This window comes from Fundulus heteroclitus, chromosome 22 (genome assembly GCF_011125445.2).
Source record: "Fundulus heteroclitus isolate FHET01 chromosome 22, MU-UCD_Fhet_4.1, whole genome shotgun sequence".
NCBI classification, from domain to species: Eukaryota; Metazoa; Chordata; class Actinopteri; order Cyprinodontiformes; family Fundulidae; genus Fundulus; species Fundulus heteroclitus.
Genome location: NC_046382.1, coordinates 18,703,935 through 18,728,857, shown reverse-complemented (window position 1 = coordinate 18,728,857; position 24,923 = coordinate 18,703,935). Strand labels below are relative to the sequence as shown.

General features: G+C 44.1%; 1 protein-coding gene across 3 annotated transcripts in view; it reads right to left on the bottom strand.

Moving 5' to 3' along the window:
* slc35f3b (solute carrier family 35 member F3b) overlaps nt 1-24,923 on the bottom strand; it is an 86,241-nt gene that overhangs the window by 21,383 nt on the left and 39,935 nt on the right. The window contains exon 1 of one of the 3 annotated variants that reach the window (XM_012859184.3): nt 15,857-16,239. The exons of the other annotated variants lie outside the window; for them this stretch is intronic. Coding sequence (XP_012714638.1) covers nt 15,857-15,932 — 76 coding nt within the window. The 5' untranslated portion in view covers nt 15,933-16,239. Of the gene's footprint in view, nt 1-15,856; nt 16,240-24,923 lie in introns of those variants that run through there. 3 annotated transcript variants of the gene reach the window in all.

The following is a 24,923-nucleotide window of genomic DNA, read 5'->3' as shown; positions in this document are numbered from 1 at the left end:
AGTCCAGATTTGCATTTGTAGAAAACTTTGGAAAGCCATTTAACTTTTACCCTTCATTTCACAATTATTCACTCCTTTGAGTCAAAGTCCCAGAGAATGTGGCTAAAACACGTTGAGGTTTGCGGTGGCAATGTGGAAAAAAATGTAACAAAAGCTCAAGGTTGTTGCTCGATGCTTTTGCTAGGCACTATATTTGATGGCACTGAAACGCAAGCTGATGCACTTCACACTCACACCATCTGTGACTAATGATACTATATCAGCTGTGAGAGCTGCCGGTGAACTATATGGGGTAATGCTGAACTAATCAGTGACTGGACTGGCTGAGGGAAAATAAAAAGCTGCTCCACCGGTAATGCCGTTTGAAGCTGTTAATTGTTGTAAATTAAACACTTAAAAAGGGGTGTAACTGTTAAGTTGTTAACTGTGATTTCTTAAAACTCATCAGCTCACAATCAAAGGTATCCTGTCAAGGTGACACCAAGGACATGTACCGGATACCCCCCGGGAATAAATTGTTTTAGCTCATATATAATCTCAGCATTCTGGATGTTCATGCACCTCTACATTTGGTTAAAACCTTTTTGATTACAGTATAAACAGATATCTTTAACTTAACCTTAGAGAGAATAGTTTAATATATCCGACTCATTTTAGTCCAAATGCACCTAAATGAATCCTGACAGGAAGCTGCGTAATCACAGGTTGGGTGTATTTGGCTTACAAGACAAACCAATCTGCACCGACAGCTATGTATGTTTTTTTTTTGTTCTTCTCTGTGTATTTATTCTTAACTGGTTTTGTGAATCAGAACTTCTCTGGATTTTCAGGAGAGAGTGTTTTTATAGAGAGGTGTGTCGTAAAGGATTATATTTTAGCCCTGCTGGATATTTTCTCCTTCTTCAACAAACAGCTCCACTTGTGTGGATTTCCACCTGTACATGGGGCATCAGGTGTTGTGGATCAATGTTTTCCCTATATCCTCCCTTGTTGATTTGCAATTTTTAACGCACTTCTTACCTTACAAGCTATTTATTGTAAATGAGTCATTCTCCCATGAGAGCACTCCAAAGGATGTGGAGATTATTCTTGCCATTAGCTATTTTATTTTCCAGCGCTTCTGCACCCCTCAGTCCATTATTTCCTGATTCCCAACCAGTCTCACTCCTACGTCTGCTCTCCTCCTTCCCCCCGCAGCCTCTGCAGTGCAGATCTCTCATGCTGATAGCTGCAAATCCCAAACGTGCCAACAGAACCCTGCCTGGCTGCCCGACTTCACACGTCATGCAACTTGGTTATGACAGGCCGAGAACTCGCCGGCACTCACTCACCCCGTCCACCCAACTCTCTCATGCCCTTCTTCCCCCCTAAAGCACGAACAGGGATCCTACAGGGATCCTCTTGGCCAGGGGTGTAGGTAGCATCAGGCTCGTGATGGTTTGACCGGGTGGTCCATGCAACGTTTCTCTAAACTTGGCTAGGTGGGAGAAATGGATCTATGGCGGAGTTTTGTTTGGCTGGCTGTTTGGTCACTTCTCCGTGGGAGTGGGAGTGGGAGTGCACTGCAGCGCTCTGCCTCAGTGATTTATGAGGGTAAACAGATCAATCACCCATACACATTTTAGAGAAACACTTCTCCTTATCATGCTACTGGCTCAGCTCTGATGAATATGTACTGACCTGGGGAACTGACAGCCACTCTTCTAATTAAATACACGAGGTCCTTCCACGACTATTTACTTAGCTTATGTCACTAAAATCAATACATTGAAAGCTCTAAATGTGAACACTTTTCTCAATTACTTTCACTGTACCAAGATGATATTTACTTTAAATAGAAGGCACAACATTTTTTTTTTAGATCAGGGGTACTGTTGTAGGGTTATGTGCAGTCAATATCTTATAGGCAGGATAACAGTCCTTTTTCCTTTAACTTGATAACTTTTAACTTTGATCTTTTGCCATGTTTGAACATCTCTTGACTCAAAAATGTCAGAGCAACAACTGCTGCATCCTTTTAAACTTGTTAACGTGTGTAAGATCAAAAGTAAAGACCTTTTGTGAGAGCACCTTTCCCAGGATTTCCTGATACTAGACTAAATCAATCAAAAAGCTGCTGTTTTTTTAATTTTGTTTATATAGAGCCAATTCATGAAACATGTCATCTCAAGGCACTTTACAAAGTCAAATTCAATCAGATTATACAGATTGGGTCAGATTATACAGATTGGTCAAAAATGTCCTATATAAGGGAACCAGTTGATTGCATCAAAGTCCCGACAAGCAGCAGTCACTCCTGGAGAAGCGTAGAGCCACAGGGAGAGTCGTCTGCATTGTACATGGCTTTGCTGCAATCCCTCATACTGAGCAAGCATGAAGCGACAGCTCAGTAAGGGACCATTCACATATTTTTTTATGTGAATGGTCAACGCCCCTCGTCATGCCATTGGCAGAGAGAAGTTGTCCCAGGTTGTCCCCAGTTGGCTTCTTATTCCTGCTAAAAAACGTCAATTGTTCAAATTATGTCTTCATCCATCCATACATTTTTCAACACGCTTATCCTTATTGGGGTCGTGAGGGGTGCTGGTGCCTATCTCCAGCTGTCAATGGGCAAAAGGCGGGGTTCACCCTGGACAGGTCGCCAGTCTATCACAGTCAAAGTATGTCTTCTAACTTAGAATACATTGCATAAAATGCAACAAAAATAAATTCAGGTATAGTTTCTTCATGTCTCGCTGTGACTCATTTGCAGTCAATTGAGAGTTGTTGATCTCCTGCATCTAGCCATTGACAGTTTCCTTTTTATGCCACTTCCAGGTGGTTTAGCCACTGTTACCTTAAAGTTTAACTTGCCAACTCACGTACCAACTCTATGTAGAGGAACATTCAGGGTATTTGCTATTTTTGTACAACCTTTTCCTCTTTTGTGTGAAGAAAGGATCTGTTCTTCAAAACTTTTGAGCAATTCTCTTGACCTAGCCATATTTCTAACATCAAGTGAAACCTTATTGTCAGATGTCCAGGTAATTCAATACCCTTACAACCAGTGTTGGGAGTAATGATGTTGGATAATAGCGTGTCATTATTTTCAGAAGCAGCGTAATCTAACTAATTACTTCTCTCATTTTAATTAACGCTGTATGTTTCTTACAATATACATGAGGCAACTTTTCATGAGAATGTTTTTTCTAGTGCAGAGGGAAAGTGGAGGGTGTGGAGGGGAGTAAGATGGAGGCATGTGTGACATCGATTGGCTGAGGAGGCTCAAGGTGGGCGGGTGTTCGCCATGCATTGCACACAAAGACAGAGTCGACCAACAGCAAGAAACACACGGCGATGGAGGTGAGCCTTGCATATCCAAAGACAGTGTTCGGAAGTTGGAAGAACATCCATCCGTTTTCTGACTCGCTTATCCCTCATGGGGTCGCGAGGGGTGCTGGTGCCTATCTCCAGCAGTTGGAAGAACAGGCGCTGCTTTCTTGTTCGCTCAAGTCAAAGGCAAAAATGTACATGTGATTTATAAATTATGTCTGAGAAACTAAGAATTACTAGCTACTCCAAAGTTATGAAGCAACTGGCATTGTCTCAGTCATTCACAGTACTCGTGGCTAGTAACCCAAGCCCTGCTGGGGCCAGCGAGAGCTCTGACAGTTCTGCCCCAAATAAACAGAAAAAAAGGCTTGATTTTTCCGGTCAGCAACTTGTAACACAGACAGGAGTAATCGAGTCACTAACTCGGTTACTTTTGGGGAGAAGTAACTAAAACTAGTTTGTTTTTCAAAGTAACCTGTCCAACGCTGCTTCTTACACACATCTAATAGCAGTGGCTACGTTCACACTGCAGCCTGAAGTGACCCAATTCTGATTTTTTTGCCCATATGCGACCTGGATCTGATCTTTTCATGACAGTCTGAAAAACACAGATAGGATTTTTTGAAATGCGACCCAGGTCGCTTTGGATATGTGGTCCTGAATCCGATACATATCTGATCTTTTCAAATGCGACCTGTGTCTGTACGGCCAGGTCGCATTCATCCGACCTACATGTCATTGATACTTGACAAACGTCACCAAACACCTGTTGTAAGTCCACATGCTGGTTCCAGTTGGAGAATAACGTAAAGAACGCAAGATACGCAAGATACACTGCAGCATTACGATCCATGTTAACTTCCGCAAACAATGAGCACGCTTGCTACATATGACGTGATTGCGTCCTCTACTGCCCATGCGGGACGCTTAGGTGTATGAATGCAGTTCACACAGGAGATCACATACAAGTTGCATATATTTGGAAATGTGAACGGACACGCAAAAAAATCTGATTTCACAAAAAAATCGGAATTGAGCATCAAGGCCTGCAGTGTGGGTAGCAGTAGAGGGCGGGGACCTTGGCGTTCCGATCCTCGGCTGCAGAAGCTGGCTCTTGGGACGTGGAATGTCACCTCTCTGGTGGGGAAGGAGCATGAGCTTGTGCGCGAGGTTGAGAGGTTCCGACTAGAGATAGTCGGACTCACCTCGACGCACCGCTCTGGCTCCGGAACCAGTCTCCTTGAGAGGGGCTGGACATTCTTCCACTCTGGAGTTGCCCATGGTGAGAGGCGCCGAGCTGGGGTTGGCATACTGGTTGCCCCCCATCTCGGTGCCTGCACGTTGGGGTTTTCCCCGGTGAACGAGAGGGTGGCCTCCCTCCGCATCCGTGTGGGGGGACGGGTTCTGACTGTTGTTTGCGCTTATGCGCCAAACAGCAGTTCAGATTACCCACCCTTTTTGGAGTCCTTGGAAGGGGTACTGGAGAGTGCCCCTCCTGGGGACTCCCTCGTTTTGCTGGGGGACTTCAACGCTCACGTGGGCAATGACAGTGGGACCTGGAGGGGCGTGGTTGGGAGGAATGGCCCACCTGATCTGAACTCGAGTGGTGTTTTGTTGTTGGACTTCTGTGCTCGTCATGGATTGTCCATCACAAACACCATGTTCAAGCATAAGGGTGTCCATATGTGCTCTTGGCACCAGGACACCATAGGTCGCAGTTCAATGATCGACTTTGTTGTCGTTTCATCTGACCTGCGGCCGCATGTCTTGGACACTCGGGTGAAGAGAGGGGCGGAGCTCTCCACCGACCACTACCTGGTGGTGAGTTGGCTCCGATGGCGGGGGAGGAAGCCGGTCCGACCGGGCAGGCCCAAACGCACTGTGAGGGTTTGCTGGGAACGTCTGGCAGAGTCCCCTGTGAGGCGGAGCTTTAACTCCCACCTCCGGGAGAACTTTAAACACGTTCCGAGGGAGGCGGGGGACATTGAGTCTGAATGGACCATGTTCCACGCCTCTATTGTTGAGGCGGCTAGTTGGAGCTGTGGCCGCAAGGTTGTCGGTGCATGTCGCGGCGGCAACCCTCGAACCCGCTGGTGGACACCAGCGGTGAGGGAAGCCGTCAAGCTGAAGAAGGAGTCCTACCGGGCTTTTTTGGCCTGTGGGACTCCGGAAGCAGCTGATGTGTACCGGCAGTCGAAGCGGCAGGCGGCTCGGCTGGTCGCCGAGGCAAAAACTCGGGCGTGGGAAGAGTTCGGAGAGGCCATGGAGAAAGACTTCCGTACGGCTTCGAAGCGATTCTGGTCCACTATCCGGCGTCTCAGGAGGGGGAAGCAGTGCAGTACCAACACTGTTTACAGTGGGGGTGGTGTGCTGTTGACCTCGACTCGGGACGTCGTGCGTCGGTGGGCGGAATACTTCGAAGACCTCCTTAATCCCACCAACACGTCTTCCATTGAGGAAGCAGAGCCTGAGGACTCTGGGTGGGGTTCTCCCATCTCTGGGGCTGAGGTTGCCGAGGTTGTTAAAAAGCTCCTCGGTGGCAAGGCCCCGGGGGTGGATGAGATTCGCCCTGAGTACCTTAAGGCTCTGGATGTTGTGGGGCTGTGTTGGTTAACGCGGCTCTGCAACATTGCGTGGACATCGGGGGCAGTTCCTCTGGATTGGCAGACTGGGGTGGTGGTCCCCCTATTTAAAAAGGGGGACCGGAGGGTGTGTTCCAACTACAGGGGAATCACACTCTTAAGCCTCCCTGGTAAGGTCTATTCAGGGGTTCTGGAAAGGAGGGTCCGTCGGATAGTCGAATCTCGGATTCAGGAAGAGCAGTGTGGTTTTCGTCCTGGCCGTGGAACACTGGACCAGCTCTATACCCTCAGCAGGATTCTTGAGGGGGCATGGGAGTTTGCCCAACCAGTCTACATGTGTTTTGTGGATCTGGAGAAGGCATTCGACCGTGTCCCCCGGGGGATCCTGTGGGGGGTACTCCGGGAGTATGGAGTACCGGACCCTTTAATAAGGGCTGTCAGGTCTCTGTACGACCGGTGTCAGAGTCTGGTCCGCATTGCCGGCAGTAAGTCGGACTCGTTTCCGGTGAGAGTTGGACTCCGCCAAGGTTGCCCTTTGTCACCGATTCTGTTCATAACTTTTATGGACAGAATTTCTAGGCGCAGCCAAGGTGTTGAGGGGATCCGTTTTGGTGGCCTTAGGATTGCGTCTCTGCTATTCGCGGATGACGTGGTCCTATTGGCTTCATCAGGACGTGATCTACAGCTCTCACTGGAGCGGTTCGCAGCCGAGTGCGAAGCGGCCGGGATGAAAATCAGTGCCTCCAAATCCGAGACCATGGTCTTGAACCGGAAAAGGGTAGAGTGCCTTCTCCGGGTTGGGGAGAATGTCCTGCCCCTAGTGGAGGAGTTCAAGTATCTTGGGGTCTTGTTCACGAATGAGGGGAGGATGGAGCGGGAGATCGACAGGCGGATTGGTGCAGCGTCTGCTGTGAAGCGGGCGCTGTACCGATCCGTTGTGGTGAAGAGAGAGCTGAGCCAAAAGGCGAAGCTCTCGATTTACCGGTCGATCTACGTTCCTACCCTCATCTATGGTCACGAGCTTTGGGTCGTGACCGAAAGAACGAGATCCCGGATACAAGCGGCTGAAATGAGTTTTCTCCGTAGTGTGTCTGGGCTCTCCCTTAGAGATAGGGTGAGGAGCTCAGTCATCCGGGGAGGACTCAGAGTAGAGCCGCTGCTCCTCCACGTCGAGAGGAGCCAGTTGAGGTGGCTCGGGCATCTGGTCAGGATGCCTCCTGGACGCCTCCCTGGTGAGGTGTTCCGGGCACGTCCCACCGGGAGGAGGCCCAGGGGAAGACCCAGGACACGCTGGAGGGACTATGTCTCCCGGCTGGCCTGGGAACGCCTTGGGATTCCTCCTGAGGAGCTGGCCCAAGTGGCTGGGGAGAGGGACGTCTGGGCCTCCCTACTGAAGCTGCTACCCCCGCGACCCGACCCCGGATAAGCGGAAGAAGACGGACGGACGGACGGACGGACGGCCTGCAGTGTGAACGTAGCCTTATTGTCAAGCCCCAGTTTGAGTAAGTAGACTAAAGGCCCCCTCAGTACTGTTTGTGTACTGTGAGCCGTGTGGACTCCGCCCTGACTCTCCTCCAAAGTTTTACCCTTCATATTCGAGCGTACATATCGCCCACATTTCAAATGACAAATTGCTACAATTCCCACACTTCCTGTCAGCGGGACGAAGCGGGGGAGGGGATAGTAACATGTTTGATTAGCTAGTTGAGCACCTAGAGCTGTTTTTTTCCAGCAGACTCCCACCGCACACCTGTTAGTGAGAACAGGGAGGGACTGTGACACCACAAGTCCTTGTGACCATCTCAGTGTATCAAGCTCGGTGTCACATATAAAACAGTTCGACATGAAGACTTATTGGCGCCGAACAGTTTATAGTGAGACACCATGTAGGCGGTTGTAAAAATTGAGCTCTGCGCTTAGCACAGAGTCCGCCTTGAGTATGCGCAGACGTCCACGGACTCACGCCCGCGTTAGTATGTTGGGGTCTTAAGATACTTATCCACTGTTAGGAATACATTGACTGCTCATGATCTCTCAACAGAACCCTGTGCCAAGACCTCTAATCTACCACAGCTGTCCATAGCTGTCACACTGTATCAGTCAATAAATCACTAACAAAAATAAATCCTTCAGTCTCTGGTTGACCTATTTGGTTTTTCACTTCTGAGACGGCAGACAAACGCAGAGAGAAAGACGAGCCTGCGTGCGAGTCTGTGTTTGAAATGTGAAACACTGTAAAATGTTTGTTGGGCTAATACTGCGCAAAAAGAGGTGTAGTCTCATCACAGCAGAGACAGTCGGGCAGACGTCAGTCACTGTCTTTGTAATGCCAGAGTCTGACAGACAGTGGGAGTCGGTGAAACTCTGCTCTGACAGCTGGGTCAGGCCATCCTGTCAGTGAGAGGCCGTTCAACACAACAGACCAAGATCCTCTGACAAGCCTGTCTGACTCTATATTGTAGGAGCTAAAAACACACTCCTGCTGCGTCAACCAGCTTGACCGCGTGGGCTGCGGGGACAAAAGCCCCAGAGGACAGACAAGGGTGGGACAAGTGTTACTGATCCCGCTCGACGTCAGTTCAGATCACTTTCTCCTTCAGCCTCGAAGGACGGCGAAGCAACTTCCTCTCCGAGCAGCAAACTTTTTTGTTTGTCGCCGCCTTGACCTACACAGCTGGGTGTACAGATGCCGACGGTCGATATTGTGTCTCCCCGAAGACTCATTGGTGCGAGACAAGACAAATCGCTCAAGTTTGAGTGGGTCGCTGCACTGCATGAGGGGAAAAAAAATGACAGCACGACAAGTCTTATCTCATATTTGGCCCCACATAGAAACTGAAACACACCAACACTACCTGCTTTGAACCATCCAATCCTGCAGTTCCTTAGAGGGGTGAATTAATGGGGATGGGCCTGAACTTTAATAGACTGGCACAAGGCCCAGCACTCTGCGTGACAAATCAATATCGAAAAGCTTGGCCACAATATCCTTGTTGAAATAATGGATAGGGCAACACTACTGGTGTGGGGCTGACCAAGGAAAGGTTTTACTCTTCTTTCAAACCTAAAGTCCAGTGATAACACACTGGATAAAGCCGGATTAAAGGGACAGTTCGATATTTGTGAAGAGAGGTTAAGTTTAAGGGTAATAAGCGGTTCACATGATACATCCAGTTGATGCCTCTCCTGGCACCTTCATGTGTTGGAAAGTTACTTTGAGGGGCCACGACCAAAGTGAAATTCTTCAGACTACAGCTTCAATCTGGAACACATCACAGGGGTTTAATCAAATGTTTTCAGGTACCTTTACATGTGCACAAAGTATTTTTTTACTCAGGAGCCTAGGATTATTTACTCAGGACATGGAAGTAGAAGAAAGTACGTCACCACTAGTCTTTCGGTCTAAATGGTATGCTGAGAACAGAACACGTAAAGCGCTTCTGGTCAGTGCAACTACCTAACAGAAACCTAAGACAATTTAAAAAAATCTATAAAAGTACTTCACTGTTTTCAGTAGAGGGATACATCTCTCTCAGATTATTACACGTTAAAGACTCTTCAAATGGTTCCGTGAAAGGTTTTTTTCTTAAATTAAAAGAATTGCAAAAATGTTTCGTGAAACAAATAAAACCGTCACCACAAAACCTCAAATAAATGACAAATAAAATGTGTAGTTCCAATCAACATTCTAGCTTTCTCCACACCCTTCCTTCATTTGATAAACATCTCCAAAAGCATGGTCTCCTAGAAAAAAGGTTAGAAGCCCTGTCATTGTGAATTCATTGCACACTTATCAAGCAAAACGTCCGTTTCACTGGCTTTTAAAATTAAATTTGTAATAAGAAGAAGCCCCACTTCCACTCCTCTGACTACCTTCAAAGTCATCTTCAATCACACTCAAAAGGCAAAAGAACTGAATGAAACGATTTAAAGGCATTTCTCGAGGAAACCTTGAACGTGAAAGCCATTAGAGCAACTCTTTAAGATGCTTTATTAATATAATTAAACTTTATGTACAGATGCTCATTGTCTGTTCTAAAAGAAGTAAAATCTCCATGCTGAGATTTTTACTATTCACAAACAACCATAAAGCATATTTATGTATAAATAGGAAAACTGAAAACAAGCTAAGATGCATTCTCTGCAGCTCTGTTTAAATGTTCATCCAAGTTTTAATTCTGAGCTTAAAACTCCGATTTTTTTGTATTCTTCCTATTAATCGTAAACACTAAAAGAAGTAATCTACCAATTTGACACAGCTAGTTTTTGAACTAAAAACCTGCTTTCGTTTCACAATGCACACAAACTATACCTTCTCACAGATATATTGTCTTTCTGATTTATTTATACATTTTTTTGTTTACTTAAATGTTTCCCATCATCAAACAAATTTTACTATCGGACAACAATGACCTGAATAAATACGAAAAAAATATTTTCAAATAGTTTCGATTTATTTAGGGAAGCAGCCAACCCGGCAGACGTGGATAGATCTAGTTTAAGAAAACAAGGCTCCATACGCTCCAGCTTAAAACAAAATGGACCAATCACAGCACAGGAGGCGGGACTTTACAACGCGTCACTCTCAGCAGCACAATTACCCGTAATGCAACAGCGTTTTCTATATCTATAAAAGTCATGATACATACAGAGATTGGAAAATTAAAATATATGTGAGTACACCATGTATCCTCAGACTTTTTAGGCAAATGCGCCAAAAATTGTTCACTGGAGAATTTACTTGATGGCATCATGTTTCACAAACTACAAATTACAAAAACAGAGCGCGTCGCTTGGAGTTTGTTGCGCCACATCTGTAGTTACCCACCTCAGCAACCTGGCCCTATGCTATAAATAAATTGCCCTTTGATTGTGCCGCCTTTGAAGGCAACAACTTTCATCAAGCATAACTGGCAATGCAACCTTGCAGACTTGTTTTAATTTACCCAAATTGAAGGAATTTGGGTAAACCCAAATTGCATAACCCAAAAGTGTTTGTACTTAAGGTCGCAAACTGATGGTCAGATATTCCCCTTCAGAATTTTTTGGTAGAGAGCAGAATTCCTGTTTTCCATAAGTCACGACAATACTTCCAAGTCCCTGACGCAGCAAAACCACCCCAGACGTTCACACTCTCACCGCTACGTTGGACTGTAGGTTAGATATCCCTTTAATGAAATGCATTAGTTTACACTAGATGTGACGGGACACACGCCTTGCTACCTTGTCTCATTAGCCCACAGAACATTTTTCCTAAACACTTGAGGATCATCAAGTTTTTTTTTTTTAATAACGTCAGATAGACATTTGTGTCTTTTGTTCAGCAGTGGGTTTAGTCATGGACCTGTCCCACGGATGCTATTTTCACCCAGTCTCTTTCTGATTGTTGAACCATAAAGGTGTTGTTTTGGGTGTGGAGGCTCTCCTGGAGTAACAAGAGTGAGCCAGGCACCCAAGGGAAGGTCCTACACCGTTCCATGTTTTCTTCATCTGTTTTCAACGTGGTTTGTTGGAACCATGGGGTAACTGTTTCCAGGCTAATAGGTGTCAATAACTTTGCTTCTGATAGAAACTGAATTTCTTCAGATCAGGGCATGATGTGTTGTTGCCTACTTCCTGTTGTCAGGCTGGTTCTATCTAAGTGATTTCTTTACAGGTCTGTCAGTATGCAGGCCTGGTGTGGCAAGTGAAATTAAGCGAAGTTAAGTGAAATTCGTGTTTTAAGAAGTACTTTTCCAACACATGCATTTGAAAACCGCATTTACTCCAGTTATCTTTGTCCGAAAATGAGTTTCATCTGAAGCATGTACGTGTGAGAAGAAAGAAAAAACAAGCTATTTCTGTAAAATAAGAATATTTACTAGAAACAGAGACCAAGTCAAAAAACCTTTTAATTGAATTTGGGGAATAATGACAAGAAAGTAATTTTTGTCGGGTTGCTCAAAACCTCTTCACGGTTTAGATTTGGGCTCATTAAACCTGTAGAGACACTCTAAATGCAATGAATCACTCTAATTAAAAAAACAGGTAAATTTGCTGCCGTGAAATAACGATCGTCTCTGTGAATTGCTTGAATTTGCATCCACCTGACTATGCACAGTAACGCATGGTCAAAAAACACACGAGACCCTTGAGACAGAACAGCAGCTGGTGAAATATGGCCATCGTCCTCCGGGACTCATGAACGCTGAATCACCTTTATAAGATGCCTGCTCTCTTTCAAAGCCTGTATAATGAAGTTATGGAGATTAAAGGGTCTGATATGAACTTCTTACCCCTGCTTCTAGCAACACAGGAACAACACAGACACTCCCCAAGGACACTCTTTCATTTAAAAAAGGAATCAATAATCACCCTCCCCGGCCTGCCGGTCATTGAATTTGTCAAAGAGCACACAAGAGGAGGCAGTAACTATTTCAGACGGTGTCCCTGAATCAAAGCCAGGGCGAGAGGAAATGTCAGCGTATGCCCAAAATGGATCTCTGCGGATTGTTTTGTTGCTGTCTTCAAGATGAGTTTCCACCGAGGGCGGCGTCGGCATTGATCCGTGTCTGCTTCAAACTCTCCCAAAAGTACACAGTGTGACTGAACCCCACGGAGTCGGCGAGGATCACTGACAGCGCTGGCGAAGCTAGAAGTTTCATGTATGAATTTGAAAAACCACCGATTAAAGAGTCTCCTGCCTTCGGTTTCCCCCGTCTCCGAATCCTTTACGTAAACCTGTAGAGATGCCAACTGGACACGGACAAAGGGAGAAATCAAAAGAAGACCACTGCAGACTCCAAACTGGGGGAAAAAAGGAAACTTTTTGTCAGCTGGGTGCAGGTTGTTAGCGAGGAGAACAGAGGGTGTTTTTTTTTTTTTTTTTTTTTTTAAAGCTGGTGTTACATAAGCAACAGAGACTCTGACAGGCTGCGTGTTGATCCGCCGCGGCCCGCTGTGATTCCTGTCTCCTTCAAAGCAGCTGCTGAATGTTCACATCTCCTCTCGCCAGTTTACAATACAGCATCACCCCTCCAAATGAATGTTTCCCAAAGCTTTCTTCCTCCTCTCCTTCAGCTTTCCTTTTGGAAACTCTGTTCGAAGGAGCTTGTCAAACAACAGCCCAACATCTCAGTTGTTCTGAAAATAAGCTGAATCTTTGCAGTAATAAGCTTAGAATCCAGCAGCGGTGATCATTCCGAGGTTTCCCCCCGAAGATGCACTGCGGCTGTAAGTAGGCAACGCTGTTTAAACCGTTCGGGCATCCTATTAGTTAATTTCTCCTGCAGTGTGCATCTAAAACTGCACGAGAATTCCTTGTTCATATTCTTGCAGCTGGCCATTTATTATGAATAAAGCAGTCAGACGTTTCCGCATCTAGAGCCCAACGTCGCGGCTCCCAGACAGAGTGAGTGACGATGGAGAGCTGAGCGCGGATGTGTATTAGTCAGCAAAACCGCGCCATAACGACTACGATGTATAAAGATCACATGCAGCGGCTTCTTCATGTGGTTCGTTTATGGCGTTTTGTAGCAATTCTGAAGCAGGTTTCTTTCTTGAAGGGCTGCCGTGTATTTAGCTCCATCCACCTTCCCGTCTAACCCTGACCCTGAAGGGCATCCTCACAGCATGACGCTGCCATCACCATGCTCCGCTGCGTAGGATAATCTGATCTGGAAGCTGCACAGTTAGCTTTCCATTAGACCAGGGGTGTCAAACTCATTTCTATATTGGGCCACTTTGGACTCAAGAAGTCATTAAAAGGGCCGGTTACACCTGTATATATGACACTTTTTATTTCACAATTTCATTCCAGTTCACATAAAATGCTAAAACTTCACAGTAACATTGAAATTAGCATAGTTGAACAGTTTATTAAACAGTTTATCTGCAAAAACTTTGATAAGTTTCGATAAGTTAAAGTTTAAACTCTACTCATTCTGCATCACTTTTTCTCTTTTTGGACATTTCTGGGTTGTTTTAATGTGTTGTGGGAAAACTGACATCTAGTGGCAGGATGCCTCTACTTTAAGACATTATATGCCTTTTTTGGCTCTTGAGGGCCAGACAAATTGCCTCAAGGGGCCGGATTTGGCCCGCGGGCCTTGAGTTTGACACCTGTGCATTAGACCATTATAGCATGGTGACCAGGAAGCTTGATTTTGGTCATATCTGACCGGACTCTTCTTCCATACGCTTCCATGCCTTATAGTAATCCTCCTGCTGCTTGAATGTGTTTAAAAGAATATTAAAAATTCATTCTTGCGATCAAACAGATTCCAAAATTCAGTAACGATTGTTCATTTGAGCACAGCACACGCAGTGTTCTGGTTTATATGTGACAAAAGGAGAGAAAATAGCTCCATGAGCTTCTGTAAAACGCCGTGCAACTAGATGGCATATCCTATAAATTAATTATCACTGCAAAATTTATTCCGATGATGACACCAGAAAGCACCACATGGGACTCTAACTCTAACTGTATGATCGTATCGAGCAACTCTAAATCCTGTCGTCAGTACTCTGATGCCTCCGCAGCTGTCGTGGATCAGCGGTGGACTGTTGAGTTGTTTTGCGTGGGAACGGTCTCGTCATCCTGAAACTGCTCCGTAGAAGCGGAGTGAATAAGCAAAACGCTATTTTTTTGCCCTGGCAGGAACCGGAGGAGGTGATGGAGGATGACGGGATTGGACAGGACGAGCTACATCAAGGCTGTATACAACAAGGGTCAGAGAGGACGGCACTACTTGAGGGAACTCAGGCCTTTTGGCATTTGCAAAAACGATATTGCAGATCTTGTAAAAAAAAAAAACTCTGCGGTTGTGAGCCCAGTTTGCAGCACAGCCATCGGATGAGGTGGAATTATCCAACAGAGCAAAGTGATTTTAAAAAGGGTGAATCTATATGCTTCTGTGGCTCTGCAGCCCCCAAGCGCTGATCTTAGAAAGAACGACGATGCTCGAGCTGCTTGACAGATCAAAAAAATACTGAACATAATCAGAACACACACTGACAGACGAGCAAAGGCTTATTCAGCTGGGCCGCTGTTAGAGATCAAACACCATGCATTCCCCGAGCGACAAACCTTTCCCAACAAACGATTTAGAGCAAAAAAAAAAACCTAATCCTCCAACCTCTTTATTGTTTCTTGCTTAATTTTCCACTATTTTCCTAAATAGTTGATTTTTTTCCCCACCAACCTTGATGTGTTTAATCAAACGTGACCCAGAACAGTGCAGCTCACTGTGAAATCAGCAGCCAGTCAACTTTTGCCTTCTGCTTTCCACTCACGCAACAACAACAACACACACACATACACACACACACTGAGCTGAACATTTTTTAAAAGACTGCATCATTGCACAAGCATGAGTCAGGAGAGGAAATCTGCCGTTTATGTAAAAGTGATGTGTGCCACTCCGGTCCACGCAGATCACAGACCCAAAACACTGTGGACCTCATGATTGCACCAGGCATCAGTGAATGCGGAGGTCCTCCTCCACATTTGGGCTCATGTCCCTGGCTGCTGTGCCACGGTGTGCTTCTGGGCTTTCCTAACAACCAGCAGCCAAGGATGGATGAAGGGTGGGGAGGATGAGAGGGAATCCCTGCTGCTTATATCAACTTAAAACGCTCCCTGAGGACCTGCAGGTTTTTTCTTTTTTTAAACACATCACACCAACACAAGCGTTTTTTTTTTTTTTGTTTTTTTTTTGGATACAGTTCAATGACTATTCAAATTGCAAAAGGAGATAATGCAATAAAAGAAGCACTGGGAACCATGTTAAAATTAACCATGTGCCAGAAGCTCAGTATGTTAAAGTTGATTCCCTGCTGTTACATCTTGGTGGTGATTTTTCCTCCTTTTTAGCCCAATCGCTGCCTGTTAGACGCTGATTCGTGTGATTTGTCGGGCGTCCCGGCGCCCCGGAGTCCCGGCGTGCGGACGCGCTCTGGACGGCCGGAGGACTCATGCCTACCTTCCACTTTGGTGAGGGTGAGCACCGGACTGTTGCAGGCGGACAGCGGGGCAACCCTGGCGGAGTGTTTCTTCATGATGATGAGCTCGGATGGGCTGAGCTCCAGACCGCTTCGACTACATCCCTGAAGCTGGTTCGGCGCAGACTCCAGACCTCTTGATGGGACCTCTCACAGTCGGTCCCCTGATCTCAGTCCCTTGTAACCATCCAACTCCCCTGCTTCAGGGTTTTTTTTCTCTCTCTCTCTCTCTCTCTCCCCCTCTCCTCTCTCCTCCACCTTCTCCCTCCTTCCCTCCCCAAATCTGCCTCAGTCAGTGCGTCCTGGCTGCAATCTCCTTCACGAATAGTTGGGCATTTGCTGCAGTTCGCCCACGTCACGAACTAATTAGTTTCACAACCACGTCCAAATCTAGCCTCATCCTGGAGCCCGGGGTTTCTCCCAGACCCCCCTCCTCCTCCTCCTCCTCCTCCTCCTCCTCCTCCTCCTCCTTCTCCTCCTCCTCCAGCCGCGATGTCCAGGGGAGAAAGGAAACTCTCCATGCAGCCCGAAGACACGCTGACCCGGTTCGGAGGCGTCTATTAATGGACCGTGTCTGACAGAAATGGTGCCAAGACATGGCAGCTGGGGCGGGTCATGTGCTCATCTCTTTCACACAGTAAATGCAGTCAAAGGCGACTACTAACATCGGCAATATGGCTCACCACCCTGGGCGCCATTCTGACACGGGGCTACACCACGCTCAGAGGAGGAGAGGGGGCATGTTGGTGTTATTAGGATGTCCCTCTAATTTAATGAACTATAGAGGATAGTGCCAGTGATGTTAAAGTTTACCTAATTTTTAATGGAAACATTATTGCATTAAAAAACACATTATTATTATTATTATTATTATTATTATTATTATTATTATTATTATTATTATTATTATTATTATTATTATTATTATTATTATTATTATTATTATTATTATACCACCCCTGAATTAAGTGGTGGTATATGACTACATTTATTATAAAATATATCAGAATCAAACATACTTTAATAATCCCAGAGGGAAATTACTTTTGTTACACGCTCCAGATATCCAAACATTTATATATATATATATATATATATATATATATATATATATATATATATATATATATATATATATATATATATATATATTTACAACATTCCACACAAAGTAATATAAATATATACGTATGTAAGTCAATATATATATATATATATATATATATATATATATATATATATAGATAGATAGATAGATAGATAGATAGATAGATAGATAGATAGATAGATAGATAGATAGATAGATAGATAGATATAGATATATATATATGTGTGTGTGTGTGTGTGTGTGTGTGTGTGTGTGTGTGTAACTATATAATTGTCTTTAATGTCACCCCTTAAAGATAAATACATTTTTACAAGCACTAATGATTCTCAAATGTTCTACACATCTCAATTATTGTATAATTAAAAAGACCAAATGTTATAAACATAGTTAAACATGTGCAGCGCCATTTGAATCATTTAAAAAAAATGTATAAGTAAAATAAAAATACATGAAGAGGCTTCTTTAACTGAGGCCAGTTTGTACTTTTTCCTGTATAGAAAAAAACAACAACAATTATTGCTCAACATATAGACAGAGCTCCAAAAACCTTTATTTTCATATCCTGTCCTCAGAAATTGTTTACCCTCATCATCTTGCTTGTCCTCTAATATAGTTAATTTTAAATGGCCATTGTAACAAGCACATATGTTTGTATAAGTGCTCTAGAATGAAGAAGTCAAAAAAATTTTGTTTTAGACAAGATGGTGTTGGGGGGAATAAACAGTATTTTATTTTCCCTCTCAGCTAAATATTATCCCAAACACATAATTTCAAAGCCATCTGGAGGAAAATGCAAAAAAATGTCTGAATCAGTGTGAAATGTAGGTGAACTCACATTTTTATTTATTAAACCCTGTGGAAATCAGCTTGCTCACTCAGCATTTAGTCACAAATGTTGACCCAAGATGGATACTTTTTTTTTCATTATAAATCCTTTCTTTGTGCTTTTCATGATTCTGATGAAGACAGTTTATCTTCCCCCTTTTCATACCAAGCTGTGTACAGATGATGCATAGCCGCAGATTTTAATTTGTCTCTGTGTGCCTAAAGGCAAACATGATTGGTGCACCCCTTGATTAGTGGCTACAACTGCAGACGGGTTTTGTTGTTCTGCCATCTTTCATTGTTACCAACTGACACTTTATCAATATCGTGTCCAAAAAGGAATTTGAGGCTTGTTGCCTTTTTCAAAGTCTCTCATGAATCCTTGCAATTCATCCTACCTGCTTCCTGTCTGTTTTTTTTAGCTGGTTTTGGGTGCTGTGGGTCCACTCATTCATTGAATTAACGCCTATCTGTCGTCAGGTTGTGTATCAGCTGCATTTAAAGCACGCTGTGGACCAACCTTTTCTAAAGAGGAGCAACAAAGATCCTTCTGTTCTGTCAAGCTTTGCGTCGATGTATAAATTGCCCCATTCTTTCTGAAAAGTTAGAGAAGGTGGTTCGTCTCCAACTAGAAGAGGACCTACAGCTACATGGGATAAATTAGGAATTTCAGTCTGGTTTTTAAATCATGTCACATCCCAGAAATTGGGTTTCTCAAACTGCAGACTCAGGAGACCCTGCTGCTTTAATCCTTGTTGGTGGACAACAAGATGTTATCGTGTGGTTTGGAGCAGTCTGTAGGTGTTAAGGTCACCGCTTTGCAACGGTTTTGGACTCATCTGTCCCGTTAGGTCAGTTTTCTTTCTTTGAGGTTACACTTGAATTCAGGGTACTCCAAGGCTTCATTTTCAGACCAATTATCTTCTCTTTGTAGGCTTCTCCGTGGTCCATCCTTTAAAAAGTATAAATGTCCTTTACCTGCTAAAAGCTGACAGTAGTGAAGCACTTGAGAACCTGCTGAACTGTTTCAGGGATGTCGAAACGTAGATAAAGCTGAACTTATTGTGTCTAAATGAAAACGTACATGAGGTGATTCCCTCTGTTAAATCTGTGCTGCTGACAGGCTGTAGCAGTGCTAGTGTGGCCCCTATTGACCCATTTGCTTGTGACTCAGTCAGAAATCTCAAGGTAATTTTTGAGACTGATCTGAAATTTGTGAAGCAGGTGAGTGCAGTAGTTAAATCCAGCTTTTATCATTTAAGGTTAATTTACAGATTTAGCCCTACCTTCCTCAGAATGCCCTAGAATGTGTTTTTCGTGCTTTTATTAACACCAGACTGGACTTTTGCCACCAGCAGCCAGACCAGGCCCTTCTCCGTCCGCTTCACCTCGTCCAAAACGCTGCTGCGTCGCTAACCGCTAAAAGACGACATGAGCACATTGCCGCTATGTTATCTTCTCCACTCTGGCTGCCTGTTTATTTTAGAACGGCTTTTTAGGATTTTACTGTGGATTTTTAAAAACCAAATCAATTGCGTCATTCAGAAGAGTTAGCAGGTGACTGACGGAGGTCGAGCTTTTCCAGGTACAGCTCCTAAACCGTGGAACAGTCTCACAGTGTCCATAGGATCCACAAGATCCATCAGAACCTCGGGTGATTTTAAATCCCATTGTTGTTTTTGTGGTATTATCTTATTTTATTCGTTTTATTCATCCTAGATGTGACATCGCATTTTCTTCTTGCTTCTTGCTTTTATTACTTTTTCTCTTATTTTACCTGTGAAGCACTTTGCTCACTGCTGTGTGTAACAGCGTTTTATAAGTAATGCTTTTTCTTTTTGTTCCGTCTCCTCCAGTAGACTTGCTGAAGGGAGGAAAAGATGTTGAAGGTTTTCCATGCGTTTGGTGAAAAAAGATTTGGACTCTCTCTCAGCTCTCCTCTGTTCCGACTTTGAATCAGAAAAAGAAATTGGTTTCGGAGGCTGAAGTTACAATTCAGACCATCGCATCAAATTTTAGATTTCCCTTAAACTCCAACCTCTCAGACGGGTGATGAGACCAGCTGATCACCTGAGAGTGCGGTTAAGTGCATCTGTATCCCGCCACAGTCTTATTTTCTGTCGGGCGGCAGGGTGCACGATAAGATCGGCGAGGAGAGGTAAGCAGGGAGAGGTCTGCAGAATATTAGCCTCGGGAGGCATTTCTTAAGCCTGTAATGTAAACATAAAGCAATTTAAAAACAGGCAAGTGTGTCAGCTAAGCCGCTGCCGAAGTGTGTACAAACTCCACTTTATGGGAGCATACCTAAAGGAAGCTGTTCTGAATAATTCACCACTTAGACTGTACCGCACACATACAAGAACCCCCCCCCCCCCTCCCCTGCCAAACTAGGACAGGGCTCCAAAAACACTTATAACTGCGTCCCTCTGCAACCAAATCCACTGGATCCCTTCCACCGTTTCCTATTCAGCTTATAAATGGCAAACGTCAGAGAAAATCAGAATGACTTAATCTAATTGGCCTGGACGAACAGCACAGGGGTGGAAGAGCATCATACACATGCCACATGTGAACTGAACGGTGCCACAGGCATGCACACGTCCGTGTGAGTCACGGCATTGCACCTGCAATCTCTTTCATTTACTTTAATGCCATCCATTTTCAGCAGTTTTAGTAGGAAGGGAGCTCGAAGAGTCAAGTGAAAGGAGCGCTTGTGATTGCGTTCACAAATAAACCAGGGAGGAGTTGAGATCATTAAAAGATCCCTGTCAGTGACTCATAGAGTTTTATCTGCAAACACGGAGGAGGATCAAACCAGTGCACCATTCAATATACCATGTGACGACTCCGTCATTTATACCACACTGTGTTTGAGATAATTGTAAATCATCAAGAATGTTGTTTAAATAAATAAATAAAGAAGCAAGTTCTCTGAGACGGAGGCTTCTGTACAATCTTTCTGCTCAGAGGCGGAGAGAAGCAGAACCGGGATGAGAGGTGATTTTTCTTCGACATACACTGGAATGTTCTGGATCTCTCCAAAGAGCACCATGAGCTTTTTCTGTCTTTTGTTTATTTAAGCTGAAAGAAGGAAGCCACAGGCTGCCAAGTCGAGCAATCTTTAACTGATAGCTGGATCCAGAGACACTTCTTAGGAAGCTTCAATGGGATGAAACTGTAATTATATCTTCCGATCTGCGTGTTTTTTTTTTTTTTTTTTACTGCAGAGCTCTTACTGCAGAGGAGGCTTCGCACTTTTTTCACAACCTAAATTGACACAAGCTAATCCCACAGGTATTAAAGCAAACGAATTTTCCGAGAGCAAAATAAAAAACAAAAACCTGAGTTCAAAGCAGTAATCACAGGAGATGACAATGACTGTATATAATACTAAAAACTCTGAATAAATCCTCAATTAGACTCTCTGCTTTCTTCTGTTCCCTACTTATACAGCTGAACATCAATCAGCACATCACTGTTTTAAGGAGATGTTATAGATCACTTCGTAGTGGAAAATAATTGGCCCTGGCTGCTATGAAGTGTTTTTGTGTGTAAATGATTTGCGTACAACAGTACAGGCCGTCTCTTTGCCAAAGCATCAATAGATTTGTTATTGGCATTTCCAATCCCATTACAGAGCTAATCCTTACTTGAGACAAATCAATTCCTTGTTGAACACTTGGAACAACTATTTAATGCGACCCTCATACTGCACCAAACCCCAGCCTGGATGCTTTAAAAGCCAGGGTGTCTCTCTCATGATGGAATGTCTTTATGTCTTTATGTGTTATATAGATCATTTTTAGATCAGTCTAAAGCATTTTGAACTGACAGCAGAGTTTCATGATGGCACACTTGTTGACAATGTTGTCTAACAAGAATGTGCTGGGTTCAAATATTGGCCCTGTGCCTCATGTTTGCATGTGCTCCCCATGTGTGTTCTCTCCAGGTACACTGGCTTCCTCAGTCAAGGAATGTGTATGTATGTGTGCGTGTGTGTGTGTGTGTGTGTGTGTGTGTGTGTGTGTGTGTGTGTGTGTGTGTGTGTGTGTGTGTGTGTGTGTGTGTGTGTGTGTGTGCATGCACGCTTGATTGTTTGTCCTATGTGTCTCTGTTGATTGACTGGTGACCTGTCCAGGGTGTATACTTACCCAATGATGGATGGATGGACAAACAGCATTTTTTTTTCACCTTAATAATCTAAAAACTATTCATGTTTTACTGTATAATATGTAGGCAAATGTTTAACGGTAATATAAAACTGTCTCTGTTAAATCTTTTTTAGTAGTATTCTTGAAATGTCATAATGTAGCAATAGTTCTAATGAAAATCAACCAGAGAGATCATATTTCTCTAATTTTAGCTTCCCTTTACTGCTTCTTGTTATGGTAAATGGTAAGTACTTGTATAGCGCTTTTAACTAGTCTTGACAACCTCCAAAGCGCTCTACACTACAGTCTCAGTCATTCACCCATTCAAACACATTCAAACCCTGACGATGGTGAGCTATGTTAGTAGCTACAGCTGCCCTGGGGCAGGCTGACAGAGGCGAGGCTGCCATACAACGGCACCACCGGGCCCTCTGACCACCGCCAGCAGGCAATGCGGGTCAAGTGTCTTGCCCAAGGACACAACGACAGAGACAGTCAGAGCAGGGGATCGAACCAGCAACCCGCCAATTGCAAGACAAACCCCCACAAGCCTCTCCAATTGCAAGACAAACCCCTTAACCTCTGTGCCACTGTAGCCCTGTCAAATCAAGAATATAATTTAAAAAGTATCCTTCTCACGTATAAAGTCATTAATATCCAAGCTCCATCATATATCAGAGCTCTGATTACACTGTATGTTCCTAAAACAGCACTTTGCTCTCAGACTAGGTCTGCTGGTGGTTTCTAGAGTCTCTAAAAGTAGAATGGGAGGCAGATCCTTTGGTTATCAGGCTCCTCTCCTGTGGAACAGACTCCCAGTTTTGGTCCGTGAGGCAGACACCCCGTCTACTTTTAAGACTAGGCTTAAAACTTTCCTTTTTGATAAAGCTTATAGGTAGAGTTGCTTAGGTGACCCTGAGCTATCTTTGTAATTATGCTGCTATAGGCTTAGACTGCTGGAGGACATTAAGATCTGTTTCTGTCACTCTGCTGAGTTCTGCTACTGTTCTCCAATTTGCATTGTTTGTTGTTCTTTCAACTTTTACCTTTTTGTTCTTTCTGTCTTTTTTCTCTTCATAGTAGGTACACCTGGGCTGGCGTTCTTTTAGCTGTGACATCATCCAGGGGGGCAGATCATCTGCTATTACCATATAACACAGACAGGATTCCTGGATCAATGTGTGCTTCTGTGCTTTTTGTGTCTCTGCTCTGTCTTCTCTAACCCCCAGTCGGTTGAGGCAGATGACCGTTCACACTGAGCCTAGCTCTGGTGTGCCTTGAGATGACTTGTTGTGAATTGCTGCTATTTAAAGGAGCAATAAGCGAAGTTTCACCACTAGGTGTTGCTTAAGCACTCTCTGTACACCAAAACAAAATGTATGAAAAGCCGCGCCTTTTGTTCCAAGCGAGAGCCTCACTCCAAGCAGCCACCCAGCCTCTCCTTCCCTTCTCACGCCTCGCCTTCTGTGCATGTATTTATGAAGGACAAAACCTCAGCAAAATAGCCACACCTTTCTGAGGAACATTTCAAGTTAAAGCTATAGCGGGTAATCCTGTTCAGAAACACTTTTTGTTGTACTGCATAAAACCTTCCTTGCATCCTGAAAGTACTTAATGCATTATGTATTCACAAAAGTGAGGTTAAAAAACAATTCTCTGTGGGAGCTGCAGGCCTGTAAAAACTCAAACCAATCTTTGCCGTTTGGTCCAAAGGACATGGATTTGTCAGAGTTTTGTTCCTGCTCTCACCCATAGACATTATATACTCACCCCCTCTGTCCCTTAAGCTCCGGGGGAATAGCCTTATCTATTAGTTGTCCCACATGCCAATCATTCTGATGCATTCACGTAACGGTAGTATGCGTGCTCGTTCCCTCTGAGTTTCTCAAAGAGGGGCTAAGCACTGAGTGGCAGCCGTTCACATGCACGTACACGCACAGCCCGGCCCGGCAATGTGAACTAGAGACTGGAGAAAAACATAAAGAGCTGCAGTGGGAACCACTGCAGCTCTTAGTCCATCTGAAATATTACTTCTATTTCTTTACATAATTGTTTTTTAGTTCGTTCTATCTAAAATAATTACATTTTGCTCATTGGTCCTTTAAATAAAATTTTATTGAAAATTGTTTCTTATCTTAAATCACGAAGATATAAAACACGTTCTTAAAACATCCAGTCTTGTCACATCTTTGAAGTAAGCGTGTCGCCCATGATATGCCCCTGGTTAGAATAGGACGTGTTTGTTGGGAAGGGTTAGAAATGTACAGAGTACTTTAACTGTGATTTTATCATCTTGTTCTTTTTCCCTTTAGTCACCTGACCATATTGCATTGAACGTTCAACACTCCATGCAGTTTATGAGTGCCCCCAAGTGAATAAAGCAATTATGAAATCCATCATAAAATGTGTAGGACTGTCGCCGTTTTTAAACTGCTTTAAACGCCCGGCATTCTCAAGTGGCTGAATATTCATCTGCTCAGAAAAAGTGTCTGTACTACATAACCTGGGATTGAGTAACATTATGAACCTGCCCTCGGTGAAAACTTGCTTAGTGGACAATTGTAACAGTGACATAGATATATGTGCATGTCCATGTTTTGTTGCTCATGGAAAAAAAAAATTTCAACATGTCTTGAAATAGAACTAGTTAGGTTTATAGTTTCAGGTGTGTAGAACGGTTATTTACTCAAAGCAGTGCACATTTAGACGTTTCACACCAGGATAATCCGGGGCAGTTGGTTAGATTCGGCAGACAACAAAAAAATGCAAAATTTCTATTTGGTTTGTTGGCTTTTACACAGCTTTTTTGCAAGCAAATCGAACCACCTGAACAATGCCATGCAGTTGACACAGCTGTTTCTTTGGCCTGCTGTCACAGCAAATTGGCCAGTATGAACAGCAGACAAGGCAACAAGTTGCTCTGTGAGGTGTCTCAAGAGGTAGGTGGGAGTGAGGGGACATGAA